Genomic DNA, 21,291 nt, shown 5'->3' on the forward strand with positions numbered 1-21,291 from the left:
GCCAAAGCGACGGCTCACGTTAGCAACCGCGCGCCCCACCCCCGCCTAACGTCCCTCGCGTTATTTATGACGTCTTTAGTTACGCCACCGATATTAGGCTCGTGTGGAGATCCAATCCGCGCCACCAGAGTGGGCCTTTCTGCCAGAGTCCCCAGGGCGCCAGTCATCCTTCCCCTTGCAAAGGCGACAATTACCTCCTGCCAGGCCCTCTTCCCAACCCGCCCTGCCCTCCGTGGCCCCAAACAATGAGGCGGGATTTGGGCTGCAGACCCGAGTGGCCCCAAACTCCAGCAGCCCAGGGGTTGAGGGGGGAGGGAAGGATGCAGAGCTTCCCGAGGAAACCAAAGGACCTGGCATTCTGGGAAATTCAAAAGTGCTAGGCCAGTTCTGGCAATCTGAACTCTTCCTCCTCAAAGCTGAAGTCTGAGAGACATTCCTGCTCCCTTTGGCCACATGGCTGACAAGAAAAGTAGCTGACCTGCAAAATGAGCACCAGTTAGGGTGGCGGGAGGGGAACACACCTTACAATTATTCGAAAATGTTGACATTTCCTGCAAACTCTCAGTATTCACGTCTCATTATTCATACACCACTCTATTATTAGGGGTCACCACTGAATCAGGGATGACTCCAGAACATCTGAAGGAGGAGTTTGGGCAGGTGAGCAATTCATTCTGGGAAAGAGAGTCTAAAACCACGGTCCTTTACATTACTATGGAAAACATCCCCCATCCCAACTTTTCAAAACAGAGCCATTAATCTAGAAAAAAACTACAGTGTCACTTTTCAGAGGTCTACCCTGTGTGCACATATGGAGAAGACACTTAGAATATTAAAGTCAGCATGTTAAGTAATTTTCATGTTAAGTAATTTTCTTAAAATACTGTAACTAGCACTCAGTTTAATTTCTTCACAGTCCTTTTCATAATCTATTTAATTTTAGTCCTTTTTAATTGTCTGTTACACCTTTAACACCTAAACTCCAAGAGAGAAGGAGCTTCACCTTATTTCCAGTGCCTAGCACATAATGGTTTCTAAATGGAACTGATTCCAAGATTGGCCTCATTTAGGAGTGGATCTGTTGTTATAATCAGGTTTGCAGAATCTTTAGTATCAATACAGAACCCTTTCCTCTCACATTTCATAGGAAGCTAGACTTCTTAAAGCACAAACATGGATACGTTTCAAGTTTCCTTGACTGATTTAAATTGAATTAAAATAATTATTTTATACAGGAAAAAACTTTCAAAATTTTTACATTTTTCAGAACATAACCACCTTTTCTTTCTCTACTTTCTTCCCTTCAAAACAAGCTTTGCAACATTGGGGTGAGTTAAATAATCAGAAATCTAGCCAAAAATTAAGCACTCAGTGACATGAAACACATTTTTTGCTCCTTTTTAATAAAACTCCTATATGCAGTACATTAATGTTTTCTTTCAGAAACTACGTTGACCACTTAATCCCTAATTTGACGCATCCATATAACTGGTTTACAGGAAGGTTCTTTGGCAAAATATTTAACACAAGATATATATGAGATGCTGAGATCTGGGTAATATACCTTACTTGAAAGGCATGAATAGTTTTTAAACAGTGTAGCATAATCACACTTAAGACCATAGTTACTTTGTTTCCAAATCCCTGCAATTCTATTTGAGGGGAGTTCTAAAAGGCCTGTGTCTTCTCCTGTGTCCACAACCGTAGACGTACACTGGTGGCCCTCAATCCTGCTCTCCAAACTTCAAATAAGGGGCCAGAGACAAGGCCCAGGACTTGGAAAAGTCCTAGAAATTCCCTGCCTCAAAAGCAGTTTCACCTTTTCCTAAGTAAGACAAAACTGAGTAGATATGCTGAAGTCTTCCACATCCTGCTGGTTGTTTTGAATTATGGCTACACTGGCTGTGTACCCCTTGAGATTTTATCTCCACATATTTGAATTAAATCCTGTAGTTCCTCTTCGGTTCTAGCATCTGTGACCTCTTCACAGGGTCTATATGCCACAGCCGTTTTACCACTTTCTGTAATAAAGTTAACAATGATCAATTCAGAAGTTTTCTTGTTCTAAAACTTCCTATATACAATGGTAGCACCGACTAATTAGACATTCTTTTGACTTCTAAAAACAGAAAATAAGACCATTTTCCTAGAAGTTCCCTCATCTGACACTTCAGTTTTTATTATAATTATTTGTGAAGACATATATAAGAAGTATCAACTTTATGATAAAGTTTTCAAAAACTTTATGATCTTAGAAATAAGAACTAAGGGGATTTCCTGGTGGCACAGTGGTTGGGAATCCGCCTGTCAGTGCAGGGGACATGGGTTCGAGCCCTGGTCTGGGAAGATCCCACAGGCTGCGGAGCAACTAGGCCCGTGCGCCACAACTACTGAGCCTGTGCTCTAGGGCTAATGAGACACAACTACTGAAGCCCACGTGCCACAACTACTGAAACCCCAGCACCTAGAGCCCGTGCTCCGCAACGAGAGAGGCCACAGCAATGAGGAGCCCGCACACCACAATGCAGAGTAGCCCCCACTCGCCCCAACTAGAGAAAGCCCATGTGCAGCAACAAAGACCCAACACAGCCAAAAACAAATAATAAATTTATAAAAAAAAAAAAAGAAATAACGAATAAAGACATAGAAATTAAAAGCTGTGGAAACAAAAATGTTCAATCAAAATACAAATAAATAGGAAGGCATTAGGTGGGAGTCAAAGTGAGTTCAAACCTGGGAGAGATACCACTGGACTATAACAGATACTTCCTATTAGAAGCAAGGCAAGTGCCTACTCCTTGGGACCAAAATTCTACCAGATACAATGAACAAAGCTTTGGAGACAGAGACAGAGAGAGGGAGCATTTGAACACTCTACTCGTAGAAACTGGCCCATGTACCCTCTGGACAATACAGCTTTCCTCAAGGCAAGCTAGAGCCACCTGGCTTTTTGGTCTAAGGAGTTTTGGGTACATATAAGGAGTACCTTGGCATATTAGGCACAAACAACCCAGGAATTTAGTTTGGTTCTTAAAGGTTGTTACCCAGAGTTGACAGCTGATGGAGATTCTGCCTGACGACCAGAGAAGTCAAACTTCACTGGAAGGACTGCCCAGGCTGGAAGGCCAAGACCAATCAAGGGTCAACTCTTACAAGCCAATAAGGTCTCTGACAACTTAGCTAGGATTTCTCAGTCTCTAAGCCTGCAGGGCTGTGAAGCAGGGGAGCAATTCTGTTCCGGGAATCTACTAATCATAAAGTTTCCTTTGGGCACAGCCTGTGACATTCTCACCGCTGTATAACTCGATAGGGAACACAATCAACGCTATTCAATAGCATGACCAGTTTCAAGGCTCGCAAAAACATAGCCGATTATTATATAAGAATCACATTCACCCAATACATTAGAAATGAAAACTGAAATTCAACTGATTCCAAAAAGATAGCCTAATAAACACTTCAACAAGAAAACAACGGTAATAATAATAGTCAATATACTTTGTCTGCTTACTATGTTTCAGGCATAGTTCTAAGCTTTTTACATTCATCATCTCATTTACTCTTACAATATCCCCCATTTGGTGGTAAGCTGAATTACTAACCCTATTTGCAGATAAAGAAATTGCAGCTTAGAGATATTAAATACCTGCAAATATCTCTGGCTAGAAAAACCTACAATAGGGACAACAACAACAACAACAAAATCTAAGAGACAATGTTAGGACTCAAACACAGGTGTCCAAGGCTTATAATCACTACACTACTCTGTATGATAAGCAAGCAATTGAGGAAGAAGTGGATCAAACACTTTCTGTATGAACTGAGGCAAGTCATTCTACATCTAAACACTGGGGACAATAATATTTGCTGTCGTTCTTCTCATAAATGCCACGAAGAACAAATTTAAGACTGTTGCTGTGAAAGCATATGGGGAATGAAAGAATATGTAATGTTTTAGATAACCATTATATTCATCGAATTAAGTTTTCAGATAAGTTTATTTGCTCACTGAAACTGAAGCACTTCAACGACAATCAAAAAAGTCTCACCTAAAAGCACAATCAGCAATTTCTGAAATGCATCTGTCATAGCTTTCTGAATAGCAAGCTTCTGGGTTATCTTCCTTTTCATAAACAACAATAATGACCCTAAATCCAACCAAAACAGATGAATTTAAAACGCCTATATGAATAACTGATTTCTAGATTATATGTTTAAAACTAAAAATGCATCTGTGATTCTTAGATCATTACCTTAGTGATTAAGGGCAGGCACAACACTGGGCTACGGGTGAATGTCTCCGTTGCAAGTATACCCTGGCATGGCATATTTTTACAGCTCAGATCTATTCTGGAAGTTCCTAAAATACTAGACGGGAAATGCAAACTAAAATCGTGGCAGAAATCTCATATTACAGATTTCAAATGGACAAGCTTAGGCTGCACTGCTACAGACACTGCTCTCCTCTGCGTAAAGGGCTGGATTCATACAGTGAGATAGATTTGGTTGTAGTGCAGATAATCTGGCCTCTCCTCCACCATCACCCACTCACGTGAATGGTGGAGCCTCCTCCACCCCATTCGATAACAGCCCTGCCTCTGACTTAAAACCGTAAGCCAAAGTGCCATGGATTCTAGGAAAAAACTCAGTAGCAATTGGAATCCCCTTTCTAGGGATCTACATTTACTTTTTCCGCTCAGGCCATTTTATAGGAGGCAAAGGACTGAACATTTACACATGAGTTTATTTCAATCTTCAGACAATGATTTTGTTGAGATAACTGAAGGCCAGATTACATGTGTATTTGAAGAATTATATTAGCACAAAACAAATTATTAACCAAACAAATAATAATAATAACTAATTTTCCCCCCTCCTAAGCTTCTTGGCAGGCAGTGAGTTCTAAAATTCTAAAGTTTAAGGTGCTGTCAGGTATTGCCTAAGATAAAAACCTATATTGTCGGGCAGAAAAGTTCTGCCCAGGGCTTTAGTTGCTTAGAAAAGGTGATGATGTATCTGAAAAGTTGAGTTTCAGAAAGAAAGGAAAAAAGAGAAATCCCACTGCCTCACCTCCCCACACACACACATACTGGAAAACAGACCTTCCTCCAACTTATCCAAAGGTTCCTCAGCCATTCCCACTCCAGGACTCCAGCACTCGTGGGAGGGCAACACCACCTCTAAAGCACAGAAGACCTTCAGGCTTTGCTTCTGAAGTTGTGTCACAATATCTTCATTTTCCCTTTCTTCAAGGTTAGAAAGATACTGAAGCTGTTAGGATTTTGAATTAAACGCTAGACTTCAACATATTCTTTGTTAGAAATAAAAGATAAACTCCAGGAATCCCAGGTAATAGTTTAGGTATGCTATCCCTTCAAAATCAACTGAGACTTGCAAATGAATGACTAGATATGGACAACTATTTTTTATGATATACCATAGAAATACTGGAGAAAATTATGGACACCACCATCCAAGTCATTGAGATTATCACTAATTCTAGGTGGAAGGCCAATGCTCAGATACTTCCATGTGGAAGTCTCTCACATCTCCTCCCCATAGCCCTGTTCTATTCTTCTCTGTAAAGTCTAGGAGTTCGATGTTGAAAAGAGTCTGCTTAGTCAAAGAAAGTCTACAGAGTTTACCTTAATGATCCTTTTTGACCACTCATGGAAAACAAAAATGTAATTTGCCAATTCTTGGCATCTGGAGCTGTTTACGGCAAGCGTATTATGATGAACCACCTTATGTCTGGTGCCAAGACGAACCTAAAGACATAAAAGACTTAAAACTATCACAACCCTACATAGAGATTTATTTTGGATATACCTGAGATTTATTAATTCCAATTTCATAGAGTGTTTGTGAAGATTAAGTAGGACATTTTAAGCAATGAGTTCACAGTGAGTCCTAAATAAATGTTATTTATTATTTTTAAGTCAGTACTTTTCTGCATCATTTCCAGGGCCCCTGATTAACAGAAGGTTCCCTGACATCCGGTGGTGAAAGTGATGATGAAAGCATCCAAGGAAGCCCAGCAGAAGCCTATTATGGGCCTGGGGGTAAGCAAAGGAATGGACTGTTTTACTCATCTCATCCTGTAGATCCTGCTTGAGAATATGACCTGAAGAGGAGACAAGATGGACCTGCCACTGAATTAGGACCTTAATCTGTAGCACTCCCTCCCCAAGTTACTAACCCCTGTTAGAAGAGGGAATATGTATACCTCTATAAATGTAAATAAAGCATCAAAAAGAATTAGAGATTCATCTGCATTAACAGGCTTCTTTGAGAGTGCAAATATTTCCAGTCTTAACTCTCTAAAGAACTTACATATTACTGTGGATTTTATACATCACTACTTCTTTCTGAAACGTCTATTTCCATTTGAACAGGGTGTAGTATATAAATCTAGTCATAAAAATTCAAATAATACAAATAAAATCAAAGCGTTGTTAATTCTTTGTTGATTTGTTTGTGCATCTTCCTCTTTCACTAGTTTATGAGCTCCTTCAGTGCTTGAAGGAACCATATATTATTCTTTCCTTGTTACCAGAAAGAAGAATACATATTGGCATATAATAGAGGAGTGATGGTCTGTTGACTGAGTGAATGAATGAGTACATAAGAAAATGAAGTTACTTTCTCCAACTGAAGCTGCCTGCTGGGAAGGAGAAATGAAGATTAATTTTTAAATATTGAGTGTCGCATGGGATGCTAGGCCCTGTACGGTGAGTCATAATGGAGCTGTCCTGGACAATTAGGAAGCTTCAGAAGGGCTTGAGCCCCTGGGTAGTAGAGACAGCTGACATCTGGGATAACCTTGCCACAGTTCTTGCTGGCAAACCTTTCCCTTCGTGCTACTAAGAAAAGCTCAGATACATTAGGCCTTTCCTTGGTTTTATTTTAAGATGTTATTCTCTTTTCTGTATTTATAAAAAACACAGGGGAAGTAAGATAAGAAGTATGTATACCTGCCAATGAATAAAAGAACACATAATTGGAACTTCCGTGCTGGTGCAGTGGTTAAGACTCCATGCTCCCAATGCAGGGGGCCTGGGTTCGATCCCTGGTCCGTGAACCAGGTCTCACATGTATGCTGCAACGAAGAGTTTGCACACCAAATTTCAGGAGCCTGCAAGCCATAAAAAAAGGAGCCTGCCTACTGCAAGTGGGGAGCCCACATGCCACAACTGGGGAGCCCTTGAGCCGCACCTAAGGAGCTATCTGCTGCAACTGAGATCCAGTGCAAGCAAATAAATAAATAAAATTGAAAAAGAACGCATAAGTAAATTAGGGAAAAATTTCGGGATTGTGGGTAGTAAACTAAGGCTCTGCATTAAATATACAAATCTAATACGAATGCCCTTTCCTCTCAACTCTATAGTGACTTGGAGAACATTTTCTTCATTACGCTATCAGTGACGGGCTATATGCTGTGAAAATCTCACAACCTACGCTTATGGAATGGTCTTTATGTCCAATATAAGAAAAGTACTCATTACTCACAACTGATACTAAGTAACTGTTTCATAATCTTTCCAGGACCATCTGTCATATCTGAGTGGTACGTGAAATGGTCGCAGGGTCCGCAAATAAACGCATGTCTGACAAAAATCATTTCAATCCCAGGGAGTACAGCCAGGATTGAAGAGGGTGTTAAACAGGGTAAAGAAGTGGGAGGTAGTGTACCTGGAGTCACATCTGAGGAGAGTTCTCAGATTCAATAAAGGTGAAATCAGTGAGTAAAGAAATATGGGTGTGAAGAGGCAGCAAGGTCAGTAGGAAGTAGCCAGAACAAGAAGCCAATCAGAGAAGACACACAATTATAAAGGGAAAGGTCTGGGAAGACTAAGCCTCACTCTCTTATTCAGAGGAATTGAAAAGGCCCTGAACATAATGAAATGTTAATTCTGGGGAGGTAAAACTGGACGGCATGTTAATATGGAATAAGGTTTCTACAATGCACTAAAGAATATTTACCCATTTTCTGGAATCTGAAGTGAGTTCTTAATAGCAGTTTGAGAGTGATGATGATGATGAAGCCTCCTTTATCTTACATCTGACAAAAGTTTGTCAAGCTCGGGACTTCCCTGTTGGCACACTGGTTAAGAGTCTGGGTACCAATGCAGGGGACACGGGTTCGATCCTTGTCCGGAAAAATCTCACATGCCGCAGAGCAACTAAGCCCGTGTGCCACAACTACTGGGCCTGTGCTCTAGAGGCCGTGAGGCCCAACTATTGAAGCCCGTGTGCCTAGAACCCGTGCTCCACAACAAGAGAAGCCGTCGCGATGAGAAGCCCATGCACTGCAACGAAGAACAAACTCCGCTCGCCACAAATAGAGAAAGCCGGCATGCAGCAACAAGACCCAACACAGACAAAAATAAATAAATAAATTCATTAATTAATTAGAAAAATTTTTGTCAACTTCACATATTTAAAATCCACATAAATGTATATATAAGTAAGATTCTTGTGAAGATTTCTTAAATTAAGGGACAGCAGAAAATGACATGGGGTTTAACATCAGTTAAGTTTGGGTTTGGCCTCTAGTTTCCACGTTTACTGTCATGAACCTTAAGTAAGTCACTTAAGCATCCTGAGTTCGAGTTTCTTCATCTAAAAAAAAAGAAAGAAACAACTGGGGAACTGGGGGAACAGTGGAGCAGTGCATGTGAGAGCATTCTGTACACCACAGTGCTGTACAAACGCTGGCCATTATTTTTGTTTGTCGGTTTGTTTGTTTTTTCCCTGGTATCTTAGTTCCCAGACCAGGGGTTGAACCCGGGCCCTCAGCAGTGAAAGTGCAGAGTCCTAACCAGTGGACCACCAGGGAATTCCCGATGGCCTGTTAGTTTTAAATTCAGCACTTCACCCCAGTAGAGCGAAGAATTCCACATTTGGACCCACCTTCACTGGAGATGTGTGAAAAAGCTGCTTCTGGTCGCATGGCTTTTGGGCTCTGTGGGCATCCCTTGCTGAGTAAAACTTGATGATGGCAGAGAACCCAGGACCTCCCACTGCTGCGTTTGGGAAGAGTTGGACCGAATACAGAAGGCCAAACTGAGAGAAGACTGTAAACAGAGAATGCTTTAGGGTGGTCTCACACTAAGTAAGTGCAGTAAATTTCAGGCCTAGGAAACCAAACAGCTCATTCCTTTATATTCCCCCAGCCCTTCACCGCAGGCAACTGTGGTGAGCCTGTAACTCCAAACACTTCTCATTTCATGAACAAGGTTTCCCTCTGAAATCCTAAGCTTCGAGAAGCATTAGGAGGCAATTCCTTCTGTTGGGGACTAACTCTCAGAAATCTATGGGGGTGAGCTAACTGCTCAGGTCGTCTCTAGAACTAAGATTCCTCTCAGCAGAGACCACAGGCAGATGAGGTGCTGAAGCAGTACCCCGGGGCGCCCAGTTACTGGGGCGCGGGGTGTCTTCCTCCACCCTTCCATCCCCTCCGGCTCGGCTCAATTGCAAAGCCTCGGGGGTGGGTCCAGAGCTCAGCTCCCACACCAGCAAGGTTTTGTCACCCTCGATGGGAACCGCAAAAGGTACCAACTGCACCATCCCACCGTCACCGCACGTGCGCTGCTCGGGGTGCAAGCGGACTACGCTTGCGCATGCGCACCCGTGCTTTTTAAATACTTAGTGCCAATAAATCTAATATATAGAAAAATAGTTCAAAGCCCCTGAGTGTTTTGTGAATAGAAAAGCTTGAGATTCAGAGCAAGTTCAGAGCTTGACAGTCTAAGAAGAAATTAGCTCTCCATTCCATTAGAGGGGCTAGGTAGCAGCTTCTGGTTATGAAACCAGAAACTCTCAGGCTCCAAATAGGACATAAAACAGCATCACTTGTACTCTTTATAAAATTGCAGAAACAAACAAAATAAAACTATATTTACACCTGTCCTATAAGACAAAGGGTACTTGAGACCTAATGTATATAAAATCAGTTTACAAACTGTGATGCACTATATCAATAAGTTCTCATTTGCAGAGAGCACAGCATAGGATATGAGGCCATTAATGTTAATTCTCTTCTGTAGTGGGATAACTGAGGACATGGAAAGGAGACGTGACCCATGAGCCCCTCCGCCAGCAAACTGAGGGCTGGCGAATAAGCCAGAACTGCAAACAGTCCTGATTGCTTTGAGCACCCCCCCCACCCCCTCGGCAAACCGGGGGCATGCAAATAAGCCAGAGTTGTGAACAGTTCTGGATGCTTCGAGCGCCCCCCGGCAAACCGGGTGCCTGCAAAAGAAGCATTGAGTGCTTTGGGCACTGATCCATGAGATGTCCTCAGTATAATCAGAGTGGTGGGAACGCAAGGAAATGTGCTTGTGCTACTTCAGTATAATCAAAATAATGGTGGGAACTCTGTGCTGTTCTTGCGCTCAAGGACGAAGCACGGCAGGTGCTCACGAAAGCCAATTATTGCTTGTATAATCAATAAAAGCATATGTTGCTGCTTTGGCATTTCTGGAATGTTAAGAAAACAAGTCTTAAAATGTAAACATAGATAATGCTTTAATAAAAGCTACCACAGCAAGACAGACGGCGCTGTTTTGCCTGAGCGAGCGGCAGCCCTCTCCTGCTGTGCTTTGGCACAATTCATCTCGTGTGATGAGCTTACTTTTGGCCCTGTCCTAAGAAACTACAACATTTGGCGCCCGAACAGGGACCTGAAGGTAAGTAAGTAATCGCGTGATCGCGGGACCGAAGGGGAAATTGGTCCGCTCAGAGTAAGCGAAACCTTCGGCAACAGTAGAGTAACTGTAATGGGGAATTCCCATTCAGTAGAATTCCAATATAGTAAACTCCTGAAACAGTTATCATGGATTTCAGGAGTAAAAGTGAAACAGGAATCTTTTGATGAATTGTTTGCACTGGTACATAAACATTGTTACTGGTTTCAACCTACTGGTCACAACCAGTTAAATTTAAAAGTTTGGAAACAGGTTATGCGAGCCTTAAGAAGAGCTCATCAGCATGGAGACCCTATATCTGTCCGTGTTTGGTCTCTTTGTAAATTAATTTCCCTTGCCCTGAAACCATTACAATCTGAAACGAAAAGTGACAATGGGGCGCCTCTTCAGCGTCCGAATTCTGCTCCCCATCATTCTGCTGCTTTTCGTACTTTGTTTCGTGAGTCTCCTATAGAGGACCTTCCTCCGCCCCCTCCTCCCCTTGTGTCTGAGACAAGAGAGAATTTTTCGGATTCCAGTGATGAAGGGGCTTTTTATGATGGTAATAAAGATCGGAAGCAGGTTAGCAAACAAAATGAAATGCCACTTTCTCAACAGAATGAGATTTCTGACATACTTTCAAAGTTAAAAAATTTGATGACTAAACTGGGAGAAAATAAAAGCAATACTACTACTCCTTCATATCAGGAGCCATGTCCTACTATTCCTTCGGCTCCTCCTTTAGAATTAGCAGCTTATCCTGTTGGAGCCTCTCGTCGTTTCGCTTTCCTCTAAAACCTGAATCTAATAGAATATTGTTGGAAGAAGAGATGAATAAACAAGAAAAGCAATATTCTAAATCATTTTTTGCTTTCCCTATTGTTAGACAAGCTATGCCTGCTAATGATCAATTTCCGAATGGATATGTAAATGTTGATTATAACCATCATGATATAAAAATTTTTTAAATGTTAAAATAAGCCATTAATGCGTATGGGATGCATTCTAATTATGTTCAAGGACTTTTGTCTGGGTATGCTACTGAAAACATGTTAATTCCTCATGATTGGGAAGCGATTGCCAAAACTGTTCTTGAACCTGGACAATATATGCAGTTTAAAACTTGGTGGAGAGAGGAAACTGAAACCAAGGCAAGGACTAATGCGGTCCGCAATCCTCCAGGGCCACTTTTAGATGAATTAATAGGAGCAGATGCATTTAGTAATCTACAAGCTCAAACTCAATTTGATGATTTACGAATCATTCAAATACGTATGTGTTGTTTACGAGCATGGTTACGAGTGGAACCCCCTGGAAAAACAGCACAATCTTTTACTAAGTTAATGCAAGGGCCTGGTGAGCCTTACACTGATTTCTTGTCTAGACTGCGTGCAGCCATTCAAAGAGCTGTAGCACAAATAGACATGCAAGATTTATTATTACAATCTTTGGCTTTTGAGAATACAAATTCTGAATGCCAGAAGGCATTGCGGCCTTTACGGGCTGTAAACGCTCCAGTTGAGGAGTATATAAAAGCTTGCCATGATATTGGATCTCCTACTTATCAGGCCAATTTACTTGCAGCTGCCATAAATGAAGGGTTGAAAGATAATCTTATTAAATGTTACAATAGTGGAAAGTATGGACATGTGATGTGAGATTGTCGAAAAGGGCAAGGTCAGATATCAAAACAGGCTAAGAATGGGCAGCTACCTGGTATGTGTCGCCAATGTGGTAAAGGACGACACTGGGCTAATAAATGCCATTCAAAAAGGAATAAGTTAGGAAATCTTTTGCCTCCACGAGATAATGTCTCGGGAAACGGGAAGCTAGGCCCAACCCGGGGCCACAACAACAATACGGGAAAAGTGACAGTAAACTCTCAACAGTATCCAGTAAGCAATGCCAGCTTTTATCAGACATTACAGGACAGTCTCAACCTCGGCTCTTAGTTACTGATCTCATGCATGCTACCAGCGGCAGTGCTGCCGTTGACTTAATTGCTCCTCGAGATTGTATCCTTACGCCAGCAGGAGGAGTACACAAATTAGCTACAGGAGTTTATGGCCCTATACCTGCAGGAACTGTGGGACTATTATTAGGACGAAGTAGTTTGACTCTGCAGGGTGTAACAGTTCATACTGGAGTTATTGATGATTATAATGGAGAAATTTCTATTATGATTTCTGTTTCAAAATCTATAGAATTTAATAAGGGACAAAGAATTGCTCAATTGTTATTGTTACCATATGTAAAACAAGCAGCCGCCCCCGTAAAGCGTACAGGGGGGTTCGGCAGCACGGGAAAAAATGTTTTTTGGCAATCCTTTCTCAGTGACTAACGTCCTCAATTAACGATTACTTTTAACAATAATGTAAAATTTACGGGCCTTGTTGATACGGGAGCTGATGTGTCTATAATAAAACAGTCTGAATGGCCTTCATATTGGCCTTTAGAAAAGGTGGAAGTTACTTTTACAGGAATAGGAACATTGCATATGATTTGGCGCAGTAAGGAATTGTTGGGATGTAAAGGCCCGGAAGGACAAAAAGCTGTGTTGCAACCATATGTGGCCAATATTGGAATTAATTTATGGAGAAGAGATATACTACAACAATGGGGAACCTCTGTCTCCATACCAACAATTTCCCCTGAAACAATGCAAATGATATCAAATAAGGAATATGATTATTTGCAATTAAATGCTACTGAACCCCAATATGTAACTAAAATGGGGAAAGATTACACTGGGCTTGGATATCCAAATTTAGTGTAGGGGCCACTGCTCAAAAATTTGCATTACCATTAAAATGGTTGAAAGATAACCCTATATGGACAGAGCAGTGGCCCTTAACTCAAGAAAAATTACAAGCATTACACCAATTAATACAAAAACAATTAATAGCAGGACATATTAAAATATCCACTAGCCCTTGGAATTCACCTGTTTTTATAATTAAGAAAAAATCAGGTAAATGGAGAATGTTGACAGATTTACAAAAAATTAATGAGATTATTCAACCTATGAGGGCATTGCAATCTAGAATTCCATCTGCTGCAATGCTCCCTCGCAATTGGGAACTTATAATTATAGATTTAAAAGACTGTTTTTTTACTATACCATTAAAATCTCAAGATTGTGAAAGATTTGCATTTACTGTACCAGCCTTAAATCAAGAACATCCAGCTCAAAGATTTCAATGGAAAGTTCTCCCTCAGGGGATGTTAAATAGTCCAACTATATGCCAATTTTTTGTTAATCAGCCTCTGGAGGAATTACGTCACATGTATCCTGAGGCATGTATTCTTCATTATATGGATGACATTTTATTTGCTCATCCTCATCAACAAACATTACAACAGATGTTACATCAAGCAGAGTTAAAATTTAAAGAATGGGGTTTACAGATAGCTCCTGAAAAAATTCAAAAATGTGCTCCCTGACAATATCTTGGACAAATTGTAACCAATACTCAGATTATTCCTCAAAAAGTACAAATTAGACGAGATTCTCTTGTAACATTAAATAATTTTCAAAAATTATTAGGAGATATTAATTGGTTACGTCCTAGGAATTCCTAGTAGGAATTCCTACTTATAAGTTACAAAATTTATTTCACACCTTAGAGGGCGATCCAACATTAAATAGTTACCGTAAACTTTCTCCCCAGGCTGAACAAGAACTTAAATGGATAGAAAAACATATACATGATGCACAATTGGATCGGATTGAGTCTCTGGATCATTTACGACTTATGGTATTTCATACTCCTCATTCTCCTACTGGTTTACTACAACAACAAGATAATCTCATAAAATGGATATTTTTAGCTCATAAAGCTCAAAAGAAATTGCAATCTCATGTACAAAAAATAGCTGATATTATTATTAAAGGTAGGTTACGATTAAGGCAACTATGTGGTCAGGACCCACATAAACTTATAGTCCCTTTTTCAAACAAAAAAATACAAACTCTTTCAACTAGAGGATAACTGACAAATTGCCTGTGCTCATTATATAGGTAAAATACATAATCATTATCCTTCTGATAAACATTTACAGTTTTTGAAAAAGACTAATTGGATTTTGAAAAAAATAGTTCAATTAGATCCTGTTATAGGACCAACTTTTTTTACTGATACCAATAAAACGGGAAAAACAGGATATGCTAACAGTCATGATCATAAGGTGTTACAATCTCCATATGTTTCAATTCAAAAAACAGAACTATTTGCTATAATACTATTGTTACAAGATTATCCAATTGCTCTTAATATAATTACAGATTCTCAATATATGAAATTTACAGTTAAAAATATTAAAACCGCTTTTATCCCAGATAATGGATCAGAACTACATTCTTTATTTTTACAAATACAACATATAATTAGACTACGTACTACACCGCTTTATATTACTCATATTCGTGCTCATACTCATTTACCCGGTCCATTGGTAGACGGAAATGATTTTATTGATACTTTAGTGAGTACTATACAATTAGTTACAGCAGAACATCACAGATATCATACTAATGCCAGAGGATTAAAAAATAAATTTAATCTCACATGGAAACAAACAAAAACTATTCTCCGTACATGCCTGCAATGTGCTGCTATTAATCAACCTTATTTGAATATTGGAGTTAACCCTTAAGGCTTATCTGCTAATACTATCTGACAAATGGATGTAACTCAATATCGTGGTTTTAGAAAGTTAAAATATATTCATAATTCTGTAGATACCTACTCTCATTTCTCATGGGCAACTCCATTATCTTCTGAAAGCTGATGCTGTAATAACTCATTTATTAGAAGCTTTTGCTGTTATGGGAATTCCCGACAGCATAAAAACTGATAATGCTTCTGCATATCATTCTCAAAAATGTCAGACATTTTTGCCACACATAATATACAACATGTTACAGGTATCCCAGGAAACAGTACGGGACAAACGGTTATTGAACGACAAAACCACACTTTGAAAAAAATGCTTATAAAACAAAAAGGGGAAGATGAGGTACAAAGTCTTGCTTTATTTACTCTTAATTTTTTAAATCATGGAGAAGATGATCTTAGTGCAGCTGACAGACATTGGACAAAAACAAGTACACAAGAACTTAGACAGCCTGTTTTTATATTAAATGAAAATACTAACACTTGGGAACCTGGCGAGGTTCTTCGTTGGGGCCGAGGATATGCTTTTGTTTCTAAAGGAGCTGAATCCTATTGGGTGCCAGCTAAGAAGATAAAGCTTCGGGATGGCAACTAAGCGTAGCCTTGATGTGACGGGAATGACAAAGGGATGTGCGGAGATGGATTTGAGCAAGAGAGCATTCAGTGTGCCGTTGGATCAAAGAAAGAGGGCGTCTCAATTGACTTGGGGGCAAATGAAAAAGTTTGCAGGCACTGCTGAAGATCTTGTTATTTCACAGGGTAAACCCCTCACTAGCACCAATCTTTTTGTAGCTATATTGGCAATGTTGTCTGCACAGGTAATAAGCATATCAGCCAATGAGATAAATTGTACTAACCATACTTATTGGACTTATATTCCTAACCCTCCTCTTAATATGGGGGTTACCTGGTGGGATGCCCTAATTCTTGTATATGTAAATGAGTCTGGATGGTTGCCTGGTCCTTTTGATGATAGAGGCCCTTTGAAGCCAGAAGAAGAAGGAAGGATAATAGAAAATTACACTGTGGGTGTTAATGGACCTCCTATTTGTATGGGAAAGGGAGATCATTGTCTCAAAATGAATCATCAGGCATGGTTAAGTGCTGTCAAAAATGAAAGCAGATATCATGGGTTATATCTTTTGAGTGCTTATAGTTTTAAAAGTTTTAATTTCACTCTTAATGAAAATGTTTCTGCACCTTATTTGCCTCCATGCCAGGTGCCTCTTGTGGATCGATTATCTGATTGGGTCCATTGGACTCAATGCCGAGGAGAAATGGCTCAGGTTCTTGTTAGTACTTCTTGGGGAAGCATCATTGATTGGAGCCCTTTTGGCTCCGCCCGAGGAAAAAAGGGTTTGAAGGATTTATACTGGCATAAAGAAGATAACACTATTTATAGCGATACTATTAATGATACCATAGTATGACATGCTGGAGGGTTTTCTCCTCCTGGTCCTCATTTAATGGATATCCTATCCAAAAGGACTTGTGGAAGCTTATGGCAGCTCTGAGAAAGATTAATGCCTGGGTAGGACATATGGTTAATGAATCTGAAAATCATAGTTTAATTTTTCATAAAGATGTTACTTGGTATACTCGTAGTTGTGTGAAATTACCTTATATATTGTTAAAGGGACCAGCTGTATGGAATGAGACTCAAGGTATTATAATGTGTAAAAATTGCTCTCTGTATACCTGTATTAACTCTAGTATATCTTTTAACATATCTACTGAAAGTTTGTATATCTTAGGAGCTCGGACAGGTCTTTGGCTTCCTGTCAGTCTTGGAAGGAAATGGCAAATATCTCTTCCTATGGCTGTTTTGCAATATTTAGTTGATGCATTAAAAAGAACTAAAAGATTTGTAGGAATGTTGATTGCAGCTGTCATGGGTATTATAGCCATGACAGCTTCTACTGCAGGATTGCTAATGCTCATTGTAATAATTATCATATGTTTAATTGTAGTTCGACGACGAGTGATAGCTACCCGCCATGCAACATCGCAACAAGCTGCTGTGTTTTCCTTGATGCTGCACAAGCTGCAAAATAATTCCATGTAGTTTAGTACCGAGAGTAATGCTGCCGTGTTCTCCTTGATGCTACAAAAATTATAAAACAAAAAGGGGGAAATGTAGCGGGATAACTGAGGACATGGAAAGGAGACATGACCCATGAACCCCCCACCAGCAAACTGAGGGCTGGCGAATAAGCCAGAACTGCAAACAGTCCTGATTGCTTTGAGCCGCACCCCCGGCAAACCGGGGGCATGCAAATAAGCCAGAGTTGTGAACAGTTCTGAATGCTTCGAGCGCCCCCCCGGCAAACCGGGTGCCTGCAAAAGAGGCACTGACTGCTTTGGGCACTGATCCATGAGATGTCCTCAGTATAATCAGAGTGGTGGGAACACAAGGAAATGTCCTTGTGCTACTTCAGTATAATCAAAATAATGGTGGGAACTTTGTGCTGTTCTTGCGCTCAAGGACGAAGCACGGCAGGTGCTCACAAAAGCCAATTACTGCTTGTATAATTAATAAAAACATAGGTTGCTGCTTTGGCACTTCTGAAATGTTAAGAAAACAAGTCTTAAAGTGTAAATCTAGATAATGCTTTAATAAAAGTTACCACAGCAAGACAGACGGCGCTGTTTTGCCTGAGCGAGCGGCAGCCCTCTCCTGCTGTGCTTTGGCACAATTCATCTCGTGTGATGAGCTTACTTTCGGCCCTGTCCTAAGAAACTACAACACCCTTCCCCCATCCATTCGTTTCTCTTGTTCCTTTATGTATGCGGTCAGTTACATTATTAAGCTAACAATGTAACTGAGCTATTATTAGCTTAATAACGTAAACAAGAATCTGATTTTTAGCAAGGGGGTAGTTCTTAGAAACTTAGGGAGCTGCAACTCTGAATGTATGAATTAAAATAATGCAATTACATCATGAATTTTAAAATTTATCGTCATTGATTAAAAATAAAAATTAAAATTAAAATATTAAATTAAAAATTTATTATCCCGCAATGGAGACTCACCACAACGTGTGAAGTCTGTCAGGCATCAACTGTCAGAACACAGCTTGACTCTTACAGACAACCTCAATAATATTTTTAAATTGGCAGAGGCAGCAGGCCATACGGCTAGGTAAGATCCTATAAATGAAAACACAGGTAATTAAATTCGTGGTAAAAGAGATACTTGAGTAGGCAGAAGAGGTAGGCCAAGGCCACCACAGACCAGTGCAAAAAGGAGTTCTTGGGGCATGTGGACTGTAGAACTGGATAGGGGCCGGTTGGCCAATTGCTGCTCTTGACTGTTGTAAATAAATATAGAGGAGGAGAGAGGTGCCCAACAGAAGGACTAAGATGGTAGTACATATAGTATGCCTAGAAAAAAGGGAATAGGGATTAGAATTGGGTGACACTGGTCTGTAGTTTAAATCCAAAGTATTTCCTTCCAACCTGAAAGCCTCACTTTGGGTTGAGAGTACACAGGAAGAACTCAGACTTCTAATAAGAGTCTGAATAAGACCGTTCCTTTTGGAATCCCTTTCTCAGTTCCTATTTGTGAGTAGTAATATAGTAGAAATTATTCTAGTAATAAAACAGCATCGTGTGGTTAAACAATAACAGAGGTCACTTTGGCCAAATCTGGACAAAAGGAACATTCCAAAGAATAACATTATCATTATAATAAGTTATAATATAGTTAATTAAAAAAAAGCACATGAGTTCATAATCATACTCAAAATGAAAGTGGGGGGTGCTCTTCTTTATAAAATAATGTCAGCTAATAAATGCAAAAGGAATGACAGAATTTGAAAGTGTCATTTTGCATCTAACAATGTAATAATCGATTCAGACAAGGATTATGATTGATGCACAGCTGGGTGAAGAGCTGTTTGAAAGTAGGATCTTCAGTGACCCCAAAGTATCACGCCACATATTATTTTTCAATTACCAAGGGGAAAAATAACTTTACAATGGAGAGATATGGAAGATACCACCTTAATCAAGTGATCAAACTTAGCACTGGGACACCTGAAGTGATGAAGTATGAAGACTACATCACCTATATAGTATTTTTCCCCCAAAAGTTTACTTTGAATCTAATGAGGAAATGGACAAATCCAGATTGTGGGGCAATTTACAAGACAACTGGCTTAGACTCTTCAAGAATGCCAATGTCATAAAAGACCAAGAACAAAAATAGAAGGGAAATATTGTAGATTAAAGGAAACAAAGACAAGACATGCAATGCCTAATCTTATTTGGATCCTGTATCAAAGCAAAACACACTTAAAGAATGTTATTGGATTCTGGCCAAGAAGAAGTAACAAGGACCAATTTAACCTTGCACCTGAAGCAATGAAAAAATAGGACAGAACATATGAAAAAACAGTTTTCAAAAAACTGGACCTCAGGCAATAAAGTTCAGTAATCCCCAGGAGATAGGAAATAAATGAAGTGATCCCTATAATTGCCCTAACTTACTTCTCTGAGAGAGTTTCCAGGTCACGGTACAGGGAAGAGAAGTCTAGGCAGAGACGGGTGGACACCCTGACTGAGGAAATGGAGCTGAGAGTCTGGGAAAACCAAGGTAACTAGAGTTCAAAAAGCAGAGTATCAGAGACAAAAGAAGTGCACAGACAAAGAACTCTGGAGATATGCAGAGGGATCTCTTGAGAATTCAACAAAGTATTTGTCAGTACATTTGTGTGAGGAATTACTTGATGCCAGGAAAAGAACCGTATGAAAGGATTAATAATAAGAATAACTGGATATCACACAGGGTTGTAGGAATAGTACCTGTTCCTACAAGTCAGACTGGAAAACCTCATGATACTCAGAAAGGACTTGTCTCAGTAGTTGCAAATAATGAGCTCCAGACTAAAGGGTACTTGGACTCCTACCCAACGAATCTTAAAAGCTAGACCTAAAAGAATAAAATTGTTTTGAGTAACTTAATTTCACCTAAAACAAATCCCAAGCATTTTACAGGAATGTAAATATATATAGCACACAATAAACTAAAACTCACAATATCCGGGATCATATGAAAAATTGCCAAGCATGCAAAGAAGTAGGAAAATATGCCCCATAGTGAGGAGAAAAGGCAATCAATCAAAACTAACCCATAATCTATACAGATGTTAGAACTGGCAGAAAAGAACATTTAAAATGTTATTATACCTGAAGTAAAGTTATTATAACTGTATTTCATATGTTAAAAAACGTAGACTAAAAACTGAAAATGTTAAATAAGTACAGGCATGGAAAAGGTAAAAGATACCAAAATTGAGCTTCTAGCGATTAAAAACAATGTCTAAATTAAAAATATATTGAACGAGGTTGATGGCTGATTAGACACTGCAGAAGAAAGGGTCACTGAACATTAAGGCATAGTAATAGTAACTATCCAAAATGAAACAAAAAGAGTAACAAAACTAAACAACAACAAAACTGAATAGAGCATCAGTGAGCTGTGTAACAACTTCAAGTGGCCTAGTACATGTGTACTTAGAGTCCATGAAGGAGAGGAGAAATGCAAAAATTTGAAGAAATAATAGCCAAAATTTTTCCAAATTGGTAAACAATATAAAGCCTCAAAGTCAAGAAGATCAATGAAATTTAAGTATAAAAAACATGGACAAAACTACACCAAGGCACAAAAAATAATCAAATTGCTCAAAACCAACAATAAAGAGAAAAATTTAAAAGCAGCCAGAGGCAAAAACTATACACTACATACAGAGGAACAAAGATATCAATGACAGCAGAATTTTTGTTGGAAACAATGTAAATGAGAACACAGTGAAATAACATCTTTAAAGTAGTGAATTGAATTCTATCAAGCTAGAATTGTATACCCAAATCTGTCAAAACAAAAGCAAAATAAAGACTATCTCAGACATACAAAAGCTGAAAGA

General features: G+C 39.5%; 2 protein-coding genes across 4 annotated transcripts in view; both read right to left on the bottom strand.

Moving 5' to 3' along the window:
* Positions 1-21,291, bottom strand: part of LOC117312954 (leucine-rich repeat-containing protein 37A3-like) — a 45,753-nt gene that overhangs the window by 5,734 nt on the left and 18,728 nt on the right.
* Positions 103-9,570, bottom strand: LOC109548395 (RAD52 motif-containing protein 1-like). 3 transcript variants are annotated; one of them, XM_033847950.2, is made up of 7 exons: positions 9,476-9,570; positions 8,914-9,100; positions 5,646-5,768; positions 5,103-5,271; positions 4,050-4,148; positions 1,936-2,021; positions 103-469 (listed from the first exon to the last, which is right to left on the bottom strand). In XM_033847950.2, the coding sequence occupies exons 1-7, from the start codon at positions 9,568-9,570 to the stop codon at positions 377-379; spliced, it is 852 nt and encodes a 283-aa protein (XP_033703841.2). In that variant the 3' UTR covers positions 103-376. The 3 variants fall into 3 exon arrangements, with proteins under 3 accessions (XP_033703841.2, XP_073660922.1, XP_073660925.1); XM_073804821.1 differs by lacking the exon at positions 4,050-4,148; XM_073804824.1 differs by lacking the exons at positions 1,936-2,021; positions 4,050-4,148; positions 5,103-5,271 and having other exon boundaries at positions 103-478.

This window comes from Tursiops truncatus, chromosome 1 (assembly GCF_011762595.2).
Source record: "Tursiops truncatus isolate mTurTru1 chromosome 1, mTurTru1.mat.Y, whole genome shotgun sequence".
In the NCBI taxonomy this organism is placed as follows: domain Eukaryota; kingdom Metazoa; phylum Chordata; class Mammalia; order Artiodactyla; family Delphinidae; genus Tursiops; species Tursiops truncatus.